The sequence below is a fragment of the Nanorana parkeri genome, unplaced genomic scaffold, assembly GCF_000935625.1.
Source record: "Nanorana parkeri isolate BGI_ZX_2015 unplaced genomic scaffold, ASM93562v1 scaffold1400, whole genome shotgun sequence".
Classification (NCBI taxonomy): Eukaryota; Metazoa; Chordata; class Amphibia; order Anura; family Dicroglossidae; genus Nanorana; species Nanorana parkeri.
Window position 1 is genome coordinate 396739 of NW_017307668.1, and position 17955 is coordinate 414693.

Sequence of the window (17955 nt, forward strand, 5' to 3'; positions counted from 1 at the left end):
ACACACACACACACACACACACACACACACACACACACACACACACTTTCAGTGTGCAATACCCATTCAGTTGTTAAGCTGTACAAACCCAGATTATCACAAGGAGGGACAACACTCACAAAGTTTGGCAACTTTTATGGTCCTTCCTTAACCACTTGCTCTCTGCAGCAATTTCTTTATATTTGCACACACAAACAGCCTAAAACCCCCAAACAATTGTATATATTTTCTGAAAGCAGAGGCCCTGTAGAATAAAAAAATTGCAAGTTGCAATTTTTTTGTCGCACAGTATTTGCACAAATGTTTATCAAACCAGTATTTTTAGGATAGCACGAAAATGAAATTTAGTGCACAGAAACAGAATATAATACCCAGTTTTTGGTCAAATGTAAAAGATGGGGTCACGTCGGGTAAATAGAAACCAAACATGTCAAGACTTAAAATTTTGTGTGCCTGTAAAACTGCAAAAAAAAGTGCAATACCCAAATTTTCCCATAGGCAAGGTTTTAATAGCTTTTACTGCTCATCAGTTTAGAGTAAGCAGTGAATAACGGCCATAGAATTATTGCTCTCACTCGGACGTTCGTGGCAATATGTAACATGTGTGACTCCATTTTCATTTCTGCACGTAGGCACTGCTGATGTGGTTTGCGTTTGTATGTACATGAGGCAGAGGACTTTAAAACTTTTTATTTCTTAAAATTATTTTTACACTTAACTTTATTGCTATCACATAGGGGGTTAATAAGCCCCCTATGTAATAGCAAATATGATGTGAACGGTCCTCTTTTTATGGGGACATCAAGGGTCTTTCCGACTCCTAATGTCACCTAGGGACCCCAAAGATGCTGATGAAGCAGCAATTCGCTTCTCCAGCTTCTTCTCCTGGCTCTAGGAGCTGGAGAATGTGCAGTGACACCGGAAGTGATGTAATACACATCACTTTCCGGGTCTAGTGATCGGAGGAGAGATCAGCGTCTAAACGATTAAACGATACCAATATAAATAACTTTTTATATCCATAGTCAGCCAAGTTATCAGCCTGTCCCCTCTAGGGTTAATTTTATGCCTGGAAAAAACAGCCAGACATAGGCAGACATGTAAGGCTGGAAGTGTGTAATATGAATTGTATTCCCTGTGGGTGTTCAAAAAAGGGTTAACAGCCTCCAATCCCAAGACATGAACACATTTCCTCCAGTTCAACGGTCATGAAAAATTAGCTGTCTTTCGCATACCAGATTTGAGTACTTCTCTACAGTCCAACCTGTTAAATAAAATAAGTAGCTGAACACATCTGGGTGAAAGTTATTTACTACACATTCTTAGAATGTCCTGGCTCCAGGGCGCTGGCGTCAGCAAGTAGCTTCTGTTAAACATTAGAATGATTAGTGTTCTGGAAAAAATCTATTAAATACTCAATATACTGTTGACCGAAGAATATGTGAACTGTTTTACCTGCCAGAAGATTTTGAACTCCTATTCAGCCACTGATTTTTTTTTTTTTACATGCACCCTTGACAACCCGCTTCGCTAAGTCAGTGACCTCACTTTCCTCCAGTCCACTTAGGCAGTGGTCATTATGAACATGTCAATATTTTATTGTCCATAGTCTGGTAATAGGTGCGATTTTAGATAAGTAGCTCTTTAAAATGTACTGTTCTTCAATCTAACCCAGAGAGCCATGATACGGTGCATGTTGTAGCACAAAAGGCTTTGACTATCAAGCCAAAGAAGTTGCAAAGGAAAAGGTTGACTTTGTAGTAAGTTGTAATAAGTAGAGTGTATGTGTTGGGTAGCATTGTAATAAATGTTACTCATACTTCCTCAATATTATTGATTATTATGCCTTTTTTAAACATGATCTGAATGTTTAAATCTGAAATGGGAATTGTATGGCAGTGTTTTAGGAGGAGGGATGCTTCTCTGCCATTTATAATATCTGTCTTCTTTTGGTTTGTCCTTAGCGTGGTTGCTTATTCTGTAATTATGGGCGCTCTGATGGCCAGTGGCAAAGAAGTCACAGGAAAAATTCCAAAAGGAAAGGTATGGCTATATTTCTTCTTTCTACATATATGTACATTTCCAGGTTTTATTATTTTGTTACTCATTTATAAAGAATGCAGAAACCGTTGTTGTTGTTGTTTTTGTTTTTAAAATGTGCTCTCTTCTTGCATGAACCAGATTTTCTTTAAAGCTAGTTTACTGGATATGTATATAAATATTGTATTGAATAGTTTATATTTAATATTTCCAGCCACCATAAAGTTCTAGAGTTCTTTTTAAACATGTACTAAAATAAACTTAATGACCTTGCAGAAAAATTTAAAAAAGCTTGTGTGCAGTGGTGAATTGCTAAACCTCATATTCTATACACAGTATAGAGTAAGGAGTTTTTTCAATTAAACAGAGTTTGTCTAAAAGCAATGCTCCGTCTTTAATAAAAACTCCCAAGTAGGCATGCACCGTAACAGGTTCTTTGGTATTGAGTACGAGTACAAATATTTTATTTTTCTGTACTCGGAGATACCAAATACCGATGCCGGAAGCTGGACGGCGTGTAATGACTCGTCGCTCGGCTTCCTGATACCAGGAGACGAGGAAGCATGGAGCCGGCTTTCTGGCCAATCAGGAAGTCGGGGGCGGGTAATGACTCGACGTCTGGCTTCCTGATTGGCCAGTTTCCCGACCAATTAGGAAGGCGGGCGGCGAGTCATTACACAGCGCCCAGGTTTCTGGCCAATCAACGCCCGGCTTTCTGATACCGGAAGTTCCAGTATCGGGATAGACATCGGGAGCATTTGGGCAAGTACGAGTACTCGCCCAAATACTTGGTATTGGTGTATCACTACCCTGTGTTAATAATATATTTGTACAAAAATATTTGTATGTAACTACTAAAACAATCCCCTTTTTAGGGAAAAAATACTTACTCCTAAATAGAGCTGCAGCTAACGATTATTATCAAAATCGATTAGTTAGCCGATTATTAGGTTCGATTAATCGGTTAATCGGATAAACAATAAAATAAAGTTTAAAAAAAGGCTCCAGTGATGGGACTACTAGTTTGTATTGAGGTTGTAGTCCATCACAGGAGCAAGCTTGGAGTGGTGGAAGTGAAAAAGAAAAAAAGATAGTGTGGTGTGCAATATAGTGAAATGGAAAGTGTAAAAAAGGCCCCAGTTCTTCTAAAATGCACATTTTTCTGAAGCATAATTTTCTTTTAATACACAATAGCTTTTTAATATAACCAAGAATACAAACAAATTTACAAATATAGTCTTATTTCCTTTTTCCCTGTGCTTTGGGAGCTATCGCAGGCCCGGGCCAGTGCAAACATTAGATTGTTAACATTCAACCTGTCAGCATCTGCATTTGCAGAAAAGTGTGAACATCTCCTCTGCATACCTGTTTGACTCAGCATCTTCATTAGAAGAAACTAATGTAACTAGAAGAGATCACAAATTGTTAGAAACAGTTAGCCCCTCCATTTAGCCAAGCCTGGCTATCTATGCGTATGTTTTTAGTCAGCCAACCATGGAAATCAAAGTGCACTTCTAGAAATATCCCTGAAGACTTCCTTGTTTTTTTGTCATGGACTGGAGATATGTATTGCAACACTGTAGCTGATTTTATACAGGTGCTGTCTGTTACTATCAGTTTTCGGTTAAGATCATCGTAGATTAAAAAAGTAATGTCTCTTAAATGTACAGCTACACTTTCAGGGCCTAGTCACACCATATCCTGTGCAGTTCGAGCCTGGAACGTACTGGATAGCGCAGATCAAGCCAGGCCGCGATCTGGGGCGTGTTGGTGCCATTCATGTCAATGGCACCGCGGACACGCCCGCCCCACCCGTAGTGCTATTGCCCCTACCGGAATGTGAGGTACAGAAATGCCCTCCAGTGCAGTGCGTTCTGAAATGCTGCAAGCACTCTTTGTTTCATATCGCACTGCACTGGAACGGAGGGCATTCCTGTACCTCACGTTTTGGTGTGGGCGATCGCACTGAGGGCGAGGGGGTGTGTCTGCGGTGACATTGACATGAATAGCACCGACATCCCCCCTCCTACCCCAGAATGCTTGATATATGTGATCCAGTGCGTTCTGGGCTCGAATTGCACCGGAACGCACTGGATATGGTGTGACTGGGGCCCCCAAAGAAACCTTTCAGGATAGAAATATAGGAGCTGCCGCTGCTGACTAAAGGTGCATGTTGGCACTGGTAGGCGATAACAGCACTCTAATTTCTTTCATAATGTATTCATAATAAAAAAAAATAGGATCTAAGTGTTGGGTCGTCCTCCACAACATGTCAAACTGTGCCCTATCGTGTGTTTTTCAGGATGTCAAGTCTGGAACTGCACAGAAAATACTTCTAGCTGCAGATTTCAGCAGCTCCTTATTTTAAAGAATATATAGTTTTTTTTCCATTGGACCATTCGTACAGTATTTATTCAACTTGCTTATATAGCTCTGGCACCTTTCCCATAGCAGTGTATAAATAGTTCATGAGTTCCTACCCCTGAAAGCATTTACAGTTGAATATCTGTACCTCTCAGTCACACTTTTATATATACATTTTGAGCTTCAACCAGTTAGCTTGCCAATATGTTTTTGGACCAAAGCAAGGAAAATATGATTCTAGAACGGACTGAAATTGACCTGCAATGTTGGTCATCTTCCAGTCTTATATTTTTAAATGTTTGAGAACAATCTCATAGATGTTGATAGAGTCAGTGTTTTTAGTACCACATGTTAGCAATTGAGGCAGTATTGTAATTTTTTATTTATCCCTTCAGAATGTTTCCAAGCTTTATGTCCTGTAATATAAATGCCTTTGTTTTCACTTATACAATTTTGTTTCCTCTTAAGCTGGTCGATTTTGAAGCAATGACCGCACTGGGACCTGAAGCATTCAGCAAAATTGCAAAAAGCTGGGTGAACCTTAGAAGGTAACTGAAAAATCCTATCTTGGTTGGAGACAAGTTGTTGACTGACTAGATTAGCCTGGGCAAAGTAGTAGCAGTGCTGTTTAAAAAAAAATAAACAATGTAAATATATATACAGTATTATATGCATGTGTGTGTGTGTGTGTAATTTGGGGCCTTCTCTAAATAAAGAGAATATCCTAAAGGTCGATGACCTTTCGGTATGTTTTGCATAAAAAAGGACTGGCCTTTTCTACTCAGAGCCGGATTTACTCTCTCTGCTGCCCCAAGGCCAGGTTCCTCAATGCACCCCCCACCCCCATGGAGAATTGCAGACCTGCAAGCTGCATACATGTGATTTTGGCGACATCACCGAGATCACTTGTACAAAACAAGTGGCGGCTTCCTCGCTGTACATTGAGCTCTGCTTGCCCAAAGCAGGGCTAAATGTAGAAAACAGCTACCTGCCCGGCGCCCGGAAATACTTGTCCCGGGCGTTGGTAGATAGGAATTCCATATCTCCCAATGCTGCTGCCTGCTGCCCCTCTACTCCTTGCTTGGTTGGAAATCCGGCCCTGTTTCTACTATCATTCTGACTTTGGCTGTATGCATATATGGCCATATCTGACAATTGTCTCAGCAGCAGCAGGTGATTGGCCAGAGGTCAAATAAATAGTGTTAAAAATTTAGTCATAAAGAATGATTGCAGTGTAAAGTTATTTTATAGCAAATTGCATTTTTAAAATACATTTTATGCACAATTTCTGTGTCCCACTAGTTCTTGCACTTTACTTATATTGTCTAATATTTTAGGAGCACGGGTGTGCTGATATCTACAATTCTGTCTTTAAAACAGAAGTAAACTACTGTGCACATTCATTATACACATAGCACTGGAGTTTTTAGTTATTAGTTTAAGTAGATTTGACCAGTGCATGGTACAGCTGCTTGTCAAATAATTTGTTAGTGTTTATTTTATTTGTACATTGAGGGGATCGGTATTTGTGTTATTAGACTTTGTTTTTGGAGGAAGGGTTATGCCAGTTAGTGTATGTTGGCCAATATGTTTTTCACTTCTAATATACTGTATGTTATGTGTTTAGAGGTTAGAATTGAAGCAGTAGGAAAAAGGGTGCCTGTTAGGTGAAACTTCTGGGTTCAGGTTATGCTTTAAAGAAGAACTCAATGGGTTTTTTTAATTAACCCTTGCAGTGGGGCTACCCTGACACTGCAAGGGTTAAGTGCTCATTTCTGTCTAGGTTAAAAGAAAAAACAAGTTATATTCTCACCCCAATCTCCGAGCAGGCTTCTTCATATACTGCTCCTTCCAGTGTCTCTTTTCCTGCTCTGAAGCTAAGGTCCTGTAAACCATCAATGTCTATTCACTGTGTACAGAGGTGAGGACGCAGAGGAAGATTCCAATGCTGCAGAGGAGGAGGAGGCAGGCTAGAGGGGACACTCTGACAACTGTTCCACTCAGAACGTAGGTGAGTATATCTTTGTTATTTTTGTCCCAAGACACAAACGAGCACTTAACCCTTGCAGTGCAGGGGTATCCCCATTGCAAGGATTAATAAAAAAAAATTTCCTGGAGTTCTTCTTTAATATTCAAATTAAACATTATGGTCAGGGTTAAGATTTGGGGCAAAATTTAGATTTAGAGGGTTAGGTAAGGTGAAGTGTTAAGCTAAGATTCAAAGTTCACACTATAGGTTAAGAGTCAAGGGTAAGGGTAGGGTTAGGATCTAGAGGGAAAGCTAAGGTTAGGTTTCAGGTAAAGGGTTGAGGTTAGAGTTGGGATTGATAGGGTTAGTTAAAAGTTAGTATTAAGTTAAATGTACGGGTTCGGTGGGGGGTTAAGATAAGGGTAATAATTAAGGTTAGTGCCAGTTAAGTGGTTAAGTTTAGTCTAGTATGTAAGGATAAATGTTGTTAATAATGTCAGCCTGCTACAGGAAGTGCTGTAACTTGCGGGATCTTCAGGTAAAACATTTTTTTAAATAATGAATTTAGATTTAGATCTCAATATATCAAGCAGCACTTAACTAAATAAGTGAAACCTGAGGCCCCATTTACACTTTGCTACAGAAACTCTTGCAGGTCCTTTTCACATGTTTTCTAAGTAGTAAAAATGATGTAGTAAAAAGTGTTATTTTACACAGTTCAAAAGCTGAAGCTGCAATTTACACACTTACTAACTCATCATAGTTGCTTATCCTTTATCGATGGCTGTCTCTTTAGTTTCAATGACAGACAGTTGTGCGTGAAAGAAAGATATATTTCTATTCTGATATCTTTTTGGCTAACCCGTAGTGCTGTGGGATTTCGTTGCCATGTATTACATGTTTGTTTATAAAATAAGCAAACAATGTAGGGATGCACCGATACTGGTTTTTCGGTATGGAGTACAAGTACCAATTTTTTTTTCCCCCGCTACCCACTGATACAAATTACCGATACCAGTGCTGTGTGCCCTGATTATCAGGAAGCCGGGTGGCGTGCAGCTTCCTGACCAGTCAGACATAACCCGCCGCCAGGCTTCCTGATTGGCTAGGAAGCCGGATTCACTTGTTGCTAGGCAGCCTGGCTTCCTGACCAACCCAGGTCTATGCTCCCTTGGCACTGCCAGTCAGATGGAGATCTCCATCTGACCGGAAGTTTCTGTATCAGAGGTAAGTATCGGAGCATTTGCTCGAGTACGAGTACTCGCTCAAATACTCGGTATCGGCATCAATACCAGTATCGTTATCCATGCATCCTTGATATAATGTGTAATGTATATAGTTTCTATTGATTATGAATAGACACTGAGAGATCTTTCAGTATCAGGTTCTTAATTGACTCTCTTAAGCTTGTGGATGGTTTCCAAAGAGACAGAATGAAATATATGGCTGCATTTAATAACTAAGTCAGCAGGGACCCTGTCTAGAATTTTATAAAGAGATGGTTGCAGTAGAGAAAATAAAAATACGGTTAATTTTCTAGTTGGACATTGTGCAATCTAAAAATATCCCTCAAAGAATTCCAAAAAGTGTTTAAAAGGGGCCGTTCCCCAAAAGAATACAGAGAAAGGATGCAGGTACTTATTTGAATCCCAAACACCATGGTGTAGCTTCTGTAAAAATTCTCCAGAGGGTAACAGAGCCCTCTACCATCTGGATAGAAGCTTGTAGCTTGCATCTTAATCTTTTAAAAACAGATGATTTATGCGCTTTTTAAATTTAGAATCCATTTGCCTCTAAATTGATCATACTCAAATCCTCCTCCTATCCAGAATAAATGCAGCACAATCTGTTCTCGTAGACTGTTAGGAAGTTTAACGGCTTAAATATGATTTCATTGGCTCTGTATCCATACACAAATGTTTGCATTTGGATTCCAGCACGATATCCCTTTCTGTACCTGTTGTATAGAAATACTGGACTTGCAGTAACTGCCAATGAGGTCAATCAGGTTGACTAATAACTTAATCTGTTCCATATTGAGCAGCCTATTACTACTGAAGAAGCGAAGAAACCTTAATTAGCTGTCACAAGCTAATTTTTTGAGAGACCTGGTGTTACCATGGTTACCTATATCTGGCGATAGGGAAAATAATATCTCAAAATATCTTGGAGTCAGAAAAAAATAACATATTGTGATCAAACATATTTTATGGGAAACCTGCACTTTAAGAAAGATAAAGGTTTAAATGGCACTAAAAAGGAACAGATGAAATTCTGGGTCTTTTATAAATTTGATGTTTTCCAATGTGTGTACCAAATACAACAAAAGGAAATGAACTACTTCATTTATAACGAGCAAATAGAACTGACGCATTTAGATTAGATTAACCATGTCCCTTTTGCTTGCTATCAGAATTAAGTGCTGTGGAGTTTCATGATGTGCTCTCCTTGTTAAAGAACACCTAAATTTGTTAAACGTGGAGGGGTCATGGATGCATATTTGTAAAATGAATGAAACCTCAATTTTGAAGATCTAGCATGTACAGGTAGCACCAGTGTGTACTGTGAATGCAGGAAATCCATGTGGGGATTATTGGCAAAGTTCACCATTTAGAGAAAATAGCCTATCCAGTCAAGTAACAAGAGGAGGTGATAAAAAAAACTGGGCAGCTTTAAAAAAAGTGAAATAATAGAAATGCAATACATGTAGGACATTTGCACCACGCCCCAGAAGCTTGGCTGGAAAACATTTTATGTGCGTAAATCAAGTTGCACGGTTTTGTGAGCAGATTGTAGCTCATGAGCAAACGCACGTTTTCAAGCGTTTCCTATTGAGTCTATGTGGTCAAAATGTGCTGTAATCTGCCCAAAAAAATGTACTTTTACCAGCGACAAGTGTAAGTAGATAGAAAGTCCCTCCGCACTCCTCACAACGTTCCCGGCCTATGCAAAAGTGGTGCTCGCAATGATGGCCACGGATGGTGCCGCGCAGACACAAGGTAGAAGACAGGAATCACCAGCACTCAGTAATATCATTCAATATGTCCATTTATTTGCCGCACAGGGTCCCTTCATCAGGGCGAGAAGATGTGTCGCATCTTCTCGCCCTGATGAAGGGACCCTGTGCGGCCCCAAAACATTGGCTTCTTTCATTGTGACGATTTGTCCAAATAAATGGACATATTGAATGATATTACTGAGTGCTGGTGATTCCTGTCTTCTACCTTTTACCAGCGACAGGCCTTTTGCTTATTGCAACAAAATGCTCAAATGTGAACAGAGCCATATAAATAAATAGGGTTTTTTTTGTGGGGGGGGGGGGCATATTTTTTGAGGGTTTTTTAGGTTAGAAAAAGAGCCACAAAATACAGTACAACACTAAAAGACGGTAAACCCTCCAAGGTGAAGGGAAATCCCAAATTTTCACAAAATTCCACTCCGCTAGATCTTTACTTGCCTACAACACTGTCATACATGGCACAATTTCCCATTGACTTTTACACTGAGTTGTTGTAGTAATTATAAGACCAGTGAGAACTTTTTATACAGTTTTTTTTCTTTAAAAAAAAAATGCACAAATAGCTGTTGACTGAAAAAAAGTATTTCTTACACTTATGTTTTTTTCCTTAGCCTGCCTCCATCATTCAAATCCCTCCCATCTGTGTCAGAATCGTTTCCTACACTGAGAGCAATGATTGAAGTGCTGAACACCGACTCATCCCTCAGTTGCATCAAGAAATCATGACAGCTTGGTTTATTTATACATCTAACTGGCAGGGATATTATGCTGATTTAATTTATTGTTTTTTGTTTTTCATTAATGTGCCATTGTGAACAATCTGGGTACTTGACCACTTTTGATACCTTTTCTTTTTATAAAGCTATTAAGTAAAACTTGAACTGGTATTTTCTGCCACTGAATATAAAATGTAGCAGCCTGAACAAACCAAAATGTCTATGACTATAATGTGAAGTTTACAAAAAGCTACTGAAAAAAAGCTACTTGAAAAAAATTGGATGATGGGAATGTTATTTCTTTAAATCACATTCTAATTCTAGATTTCAGCTAGTTTTAAAGCTGAACTCCTGGAAACATTTAAATACACAGTTGAAATACATACTTTATGTACTGTTTTACTGGCATGGGGAGTGTCAAATTTTGGTTATCCAGTCATCTCTTCCAGAAAACCAAAAACACAGCAGAGCCAGGCAGATGACATCACTTTCTCCACTGCAATGAAGCAATACAGTCTGGTCACAGACGCACCCCGTCCTGCTGACAGGACAGTAAAGAAGCATCGTCACACTGATGAGGTTATAACACTTTCTGTCATCAAATCTATGGTTTGATTAACAGCACTGCCAAGTTGAATAAAATGTATTAATGAATACATAACTGGCTTAAAAACTGTTTTATATCCACCAGAAGCTTAGCTTTAAAGCAATTGTTTCTTCCTTTTTTTTTTTTTATTAATTTATAATAGACTTGCTTTGGGTGACTCCCATTATTTTCTTATTACAATCAAAAATGGGGCAAATGTTCTGTCTTTAAAATTTTTTCCTGATAATTGTTTAGATTGGATAAGTTTGGTTGTTAAGACACTGGTTTTTGTCCTGTTTAAGTTAAAACATGAATAAAAATGACTATTATTAAATAAATTGAACTGAGACATAATAGAAACGATTTATCAACTTTGCCACATAGCAATGGTGGTGCACAACAGATGCAGCAATACAATTTGACGTTCATTTATTATTATTATACAGGATTTATATAGCGCCAACAGTTTGCGCAGCGCTTTTACAATATAAGGAAGACATTACAATCACAAGACAAGATGGTAAGGAGGGCCCTGCCCCTGAGGGCTTACGATCTAAAAGGGAGGGGGAAGTGATACATGAGGAGGTAGCTGTGTGGGGATGAATGGTCTTGAGAACGTGATGGTTGAGCGGTTAGGTTGTGGTGGGATAGGCTTCCCTGAAAAAATTAGTCTTAAGGGATCTAATAGCAAGCGTAAAGAGTAGTGGCCATTGGTTTTAGCTGTGAGTAAGTCACTTCAGCTTGATTTATAATCCCTCCTGTGGTTTAAAAGTAATACCTCACCACTTAACATGCTCCTGACCACTTTGTAGGCATGTGTGCTTTATGAAAAAGTCTGTCACCAATAAAATAAAAAAAAATTGTTTTAAATGCTTACAAAACTGGTCAGTTGTCCAGTGTTGCAAGTGTAGGGGTCACAAAAACCCAAAAATCAGAGAGCGTGTGCTAAACAAGAGGCAGTCTGATTTACATGAGATAAGAACCTAATTATACTGCACAGCAAGGCACGGAAAATAAAGCAGTAAGTAAAATTTATAAGACATATTTATAAGATTGCAACTTGATTCATAAATTCTCTCCTTCTGTTTAACCCTTTTGTGTTTAGGGGTCATTAAAGCTTAGCAGGCCACATTTAGCACCGTCAGCATGACTACAACAGTTTGACTGATTATTCCATTTAAATATTTTTTACACTTTAAGGCCATATACAAATTTCATCTGGTATGGTTTAACATAAACCAATAAAAATATATAGTCACTATGCGCCCGTAAGTTTAGCAGCAGGCACTCAAAAAAACCCTAAATAGTGAATTTTATCATACAATAATATAAAAGTTGTGCCGCGCATCCAACCACTCAAACTGAATCTCTATTGCTAACAAATGCATATACCTAAAAAAACAATATGTAATCAGCCACTTAACTTCAAGTGTTCATAAACAATATGCAATACATTAATAAAAATTACTATTGTAAGGCGTTCGTAATATTCTTGAAGATGTATGATCCACATACTTATGATAAAGTTTAATGCTTAATAGTACAAAGACACAAAGTCTGTCTGTGTATAGTCCACGCACATTTAATAAAAGAGCTCAATGGTGCAAAGAAATCTTTCCATGAAGTGTCTTCCTTAACCTCCACTCAACACCACCGTGTGCCCTTATGAAAAGCCGCTCACCTCCCAGGTTTTTTTATTTAATTGGTGTCATTCCTGCTAGCTTAACTCTCACTTCTATCCAGTCACCTGATCGCTCCACTATGCTTGTCACATGAGGCAAGCTGTATCTCAAAGTACTCTTTCTCAAGGAAAGTGCTTCCCTCAGCCTTTAATCCTGCTTCCTGGCCCATCCCTGCATTACCCTGGATCTTATCATTCATTCTTGTGGACACACTACTATACTCTTCACATTCTGCAAGCTCTATCTGCTCCTGCACAGTATGACATTCCCTCTGTGGCACATTCCTCAATGCCTCCAAAATATGTATTCTCCTCTATGCTTCTGGTACATCCCTCAATGCCTCCTGTCTTCTCTATGCTTCTCTCCTCTGGCAAGTTCAGTCCACTTCTCTGCAACCTCTCTCCTATGCATATCTCTAAAATCCTCTTCAAACTTTACTCTCCACTCTCCTCGTTGCTCCACTACTATCAATCTCGCACAACCTGTGTCCACTCCTTCGCAACATGTCAGGCTTCTCTTCCAAACATCTCCCAACTCCCTTCCAGATACTTTTCACTATCCTGGCTTTTATACTTCAATATACTCCTCACCTCCTGCAAGCTGTGTTCCCGCCTCCATAGCTTGCTATCCCTTTACCAGGCCTGTCTCTCAACTCCTCCTCAGCACCATTAGCTCAATTCTGTTGGCCTGATTTCTGCACTCTACCTCCTGCAACTTATTATTCCTCTCCCTGGAACATCTCTCAAATCCTCCCTAGTTCTTACTGCCAGTCTCCTGGTCCCATTACCCTGCTCATTTCTTGCAAACTGTCATCCTTCAATCTAAAGTATTTTAAGCTCCTCCTGATTATAGTCTATTTCTTATAGTCTATTATCTATAGTCTTTTCTCCAGGGGGCTCCAGTGTAATCATTACATCCCCAAACCTGTCTGCTCTTCGGTAACCCCTTTTCCTCCCCCCGAAATGTCCTTCAAATCCTTCTCATTTCCTTTCTCTTTATTCCAATGAAGACTTCACTACACTCCATCTTCCACAACCTGTCATCCTTCTCTGCAGCACATCTCTTAACTCCTCTTTAAATCGCTGCTCTACACATCCACATAGCATACCCACCAGATAGACAGTCATATCCCAGACCTGTTTTGTTTTATTTTACACGTACAGATATATTCTGCACTGAGAAACTACACTTTTTCAGCATTGCCCACACTGTTGTCTATCCTTTTTATGTAGAAGTTCGACCTGATTTGCCATATGTTCTCAGTGGGCACACTTTTGCTGGTGTATCTCTGAATGCAAACTCCCTCATATTTCAAATTCCCTGAAGAGCTTCCATACAAATGTAAAATTGCTGGTTGTGTTAAAAATAGGTGCACATTAAGTAATGTTTTGTTTCATTGTCTCTGTAGTCATTTACAAAGGAAAGATAAAATCAATTGTCATACACTCTGAAATATTTTCAGATATAATTGCACAGGCCATGCATAGCTGTTCCAGAACTGTTAATAAAGTAACAAAATATTGGTATTTAGGAAAAATCTGGATAATGTTAATTTATGAATTATGCAGAACAATCTTTTGTTATGAAACTGGAAATAGAGCCGCTATAATACATACCTCATGTGCATGAACAAATTATACTTGGCCCTGTTACAGAGGGGAGAGCTAGACAAAAACTTTGTAAATGATGTAAATGAAAAGCTGAAAGCACAATCATTTTTTAAATTTCATTTATATTTTAAAAAAGGTAATAAAAGTGAGACTTTTCCTCTGTATGTGTTGTACCCTTTGTCTAACAAAGCTTGACCAGTACAAGTCATTCATTTCCTAATATTCCAAAAAGAGATAATCATAGAAGCAGAAATACTCCCAGAACAGAAGAATGACAGTTTGAGGTACACATAACACTGGCTGAGAAACATGGTGTAGAGAACTAAAGAGTCTAAAAGTGTTATCACTCTCCTATGCAGCCATATACCTCTGCAGGGGTTGATGCCAAAAGGAATGCAGGAAGCCAAATGTCTCTGTATATGCTTTGCAACTGGTGAACAGGACTTGGTGGCGCAGCTTATGTAACCATGCAGTGTTCAGACCAGTGATATCTGTGGATTTCTATGGCTTCTCTGAGGCAGATCCTGCCACACTCTTCTGCATGTAACATAGTGTAAATGAAGAAAGGTGGTTCTGGAAACAGATTTAGTGAAATGCCACAGAGCTGACCACATTTCACTGGACACATGAAGAAAGATAAACATGGACCCTTGGTTATTGGCTTATACAGTAAATGCAATGTATATACTTTGACTGTATGCTGGTTGTAAGGCATATCTTTCTATAGCTGGGTTTATTACTGTAAAATCAGTTATTGCTATTGTGGCGAAGATCCATACTAATTATTATTATAATACAGGATTTATATAGCGCCAACAGTTTGCGTAACGCTTTACAATATAGGGGAAGACATTACAATACAATTCAAGACAAGATGGTAAGGAGGGCCCGCAATCACAAAGATTGTCAAGGTGGTACCTCAGTGGTAACACTATATAAAAAGCTTGAGATCCACTGGTTTATTTTATATCTAATTTTATTTAACCCTATGTACACCTGCCTAACCCCAATACGTTTTTCACAAACACATTGAAAAGGAATCTGTGCTGTGTCTATGCAAAAGTGAAACTGGAATTTGCTGAACTGGCTGCAAAATAACAGGTACCTCCAGATTCCTGCATAAACTGCTCACTTGCAAAGCTGAGTCAGTGTATTGAAACACCAACCATAGCTGTAATAGTCGTGCTGTTCCTGACCCTTTTTCACTCCCCTTACCTCTCTATTGGCCCCCGAATTATGATAAGTGGCCTCACTGACCAATAAAGATTTAGAGCATATAGCAACCTGGCTTTTCAGGATAATTTGATGCTCTCTAAGAGAATTAAGCTTAAATATAGACACCTGGAGGTGCTCGTCCTATCCTCCTGTGGACTCACAGGTTTGATTTAAAGTGTATAAAGGCAAAACCTTTTTTTCTCGATTGTACATCACATGACACAGGGAGTTTTTTGGTGGGGAACGGATAAGTTATGCAACAGTCTTCAGGTGATCAGACACTAGTTAGGACAGCCCTGTATAACCCATTCCACTCCAAACATGTTTTGTGCTAGCATCCTTAGGTGATGGACACACTCCCTACTTACTGAATAGTCTTCTAGCAAGTTCATCTAAATGCTGCTCACAACTATTGCGGCACCTAATAGAAGCTATCTGGATCGATTTTCTCCTAGGCAGAGCCTTGTGGACCATACCTGGACCTGCTGGAAGAAAGATATGGAGCATCCATCTTTGCACTTGCAGTGCTACTTTACATTTCTGGTTAAAATTTTTGGGCTATAATTATAACCATTTCTTGATTGCTGCATCCACAGCAGGTATTGTCTTCTCTTTCAACAATAGTGCAGAGTGGGCAACATAGTCTCAAAATAATGCATTATCTTGTAAGGTCCTCACCATTCTCACACCTATTATTAAATGTGTGCTTCGCTTTATTCTATCAAGTAAACAGAATTCTAAGAAATAGTGCAGAGTTAAAAATGATTGTAATAGGCCAAAATATATCCCTTTGAAAGTGCAAAGTAATTCATACAACACTTCATAGACAGTGTGATGGCTAACAATGTTTCTTATATTACTTTACTGTGAATATTTTCAGAGTATCTAAATATAAACTTGCTGTGAGGAAAAACATCTGGAGTTTGTTCCTAAACAGGGATTTTGATTCCTTCATTTAATGCCAAGTATGAAAGTCAACATGCTTATATACATATAATTATGTTTTTCTCTATTGCAGAACTAAAAAGGTAAAACTAGAGCTGATGATTAGAAAATATTTAATAACTTACCTGTCCTTAAAACAATGGAGGAGGTGGCCTGTGGATATTTAGTATTACATCCTGGCCAAGTTCCTCACATATACTGTACTTATGAATAGCTTCTCCACTTTTTTTTGCGCTACCATTTAGCAACCAAACTCTGTAATAAGAGAGTAATTGTAAAAGAATGAGCTAGAGCAATGTTTCTCAACCGTTTTTTTTTTAGTCACAGCACCCTTTTAAAAGTATGCAAAACCTCCAGGCACGCCAGTCTAAAATGTCATACATTTTAAGGGGACCCCACGCAAAAACAGACAAAAAAAAAATAGGTTTCCCCCTTCACATCGAACTGCCCACTTCAAATCAAGACCCCCCCTTTTACATCTGGGTTTCCCCTTTACACCAGGAGCCCCTGCACATCAGTCTATATTTCTCCCCTTCCCACTATCACAAAATGTTGAGGCACCCCTGAGAAAGACAACAGGCAACCAGGTGTGCCACGGCACCCTGGTTGAGAAAAGCTGAGCTAGAGTACTAAGCAGGCATAAAGTCAGGGAAGCAGAAGCATATATCAAAAGGTGGGTTAATTGGAAGCAGCGGTAGTATGTGCCTCTTATCGGCATAGCCCACATGTAATGTTCTTCTTAGTTTCAGACGGCTGCAGCTTACGTTACTAACACACCATAGTTTTCCAACTCGTGGAGATGTCTCCAGGAAGATCTTCCTGTGGACACCATGTGCCTGCACCTGAGTAACATACAGTATTTTCTTCTGCTTTGCCAAGAACGATGTGCTCCTTTAGCCTATTCCCAATCTAGTACATCAATACTTTAAATCACTAAGGCAGATAACTGTATTGATGGGGAGTTCTGTCTCCACTGTAATGTTCCTTTTTACTTGCCAGTTGTGGAGCATTCAGTCAGCTTTTAACCACAGAAATCTGCCACTCACATATTCAATAATTTTCCAGTTTTGAGTCATATGTTTAAAAACTTTAGATAGTATTTGGGGTTGAATAAAGACATACGTTCATCAAGTCCAACCCATATAGGTCCACACATCATCTCATTCTTAGGGATACTGGTATCCCTGGATATTACGGTCCCTCAAGAAATTGTCCAAACGTTTCTTGAACAATTCTACACTCTTGTCTGAAATCACGGCCGATGGCAGTGAGTTCCAGACCTTAACCACTCTTACTGTAAAGGACCCCCTTCGCCCATTGTGCTGGAATTCTTTCTCCACCAACTTTAGGTGGTGGCCTCTAGTCTTTGTAATGGAGTTAATCTCAAACAGTTTGTTGCCAATGTTGCTGTCACCATTGAACATCTTGTACATGAAAATCATATCCCCCCTTAATCTCCTTAATTCCAGCGTAAACATGTTTAAGGTCAGAAGCCTTGTCTCATAGCTCTGGTCCTCCATTCCCCTAATTAGTTTTGTTGCCCTCCGCTGGACTCTCCTGATTTGGAAGTTGTTTGAAAGTTAATTTTTTCTCTGGAACTCCATTGGTTTTGGTCAATTTCTTCCTCAGTCACTCAAAATTGGGAAACTAGGGTATTGTCAGGATCTGAACCCAGGGCCTCTGCTGTGTCTGGTGGTGGCTCTACCTGCTGAGACACTCTGAAACCTTGAATAGCTCCTTGCCTGCTCTCATGTGTAATCATCAGGTAAACCTAGTTTCTGCTGAACTCTCAACTCCTTGCTCCTTCCT

General features: G+C 39.2%; 1 protein-coding gene across 2 annotated transcripts in view; it reads left to right on the forward strand.

Moving 5' to 3' along the window:
• Nucleotides 1-10299, forward strand: part of TTC13 (tetratricopeptide repeat domain 13) — a 77972-nt gene extending 67673 nt beyond the window's left edge. For both annotated transcript variants that reach the window (XM_018569798.1, XM_018569800.1), the window contains exons 21-23: nucleotides 1965-2043; nucleotides 4873-4952; nucleotides 10004-10299. In XM_018569798.1, coding sequence (XP_018425300.1) covers nucleotides 1965-2043; nucleotides 4873-4952; nucleotides 10004-10118 — 274 coding nt within the window. In that variant the 3' untranslated portion in view covers nucleotides 10119-10299. The remainder of the gene's footprint in view (nucleotides 1-1964; nucleotides 2044-4872; nucleotides 4953-10003) is intronic.
• Nucleotides 10300-17955: the final 7656 nt, after the last annotated feature.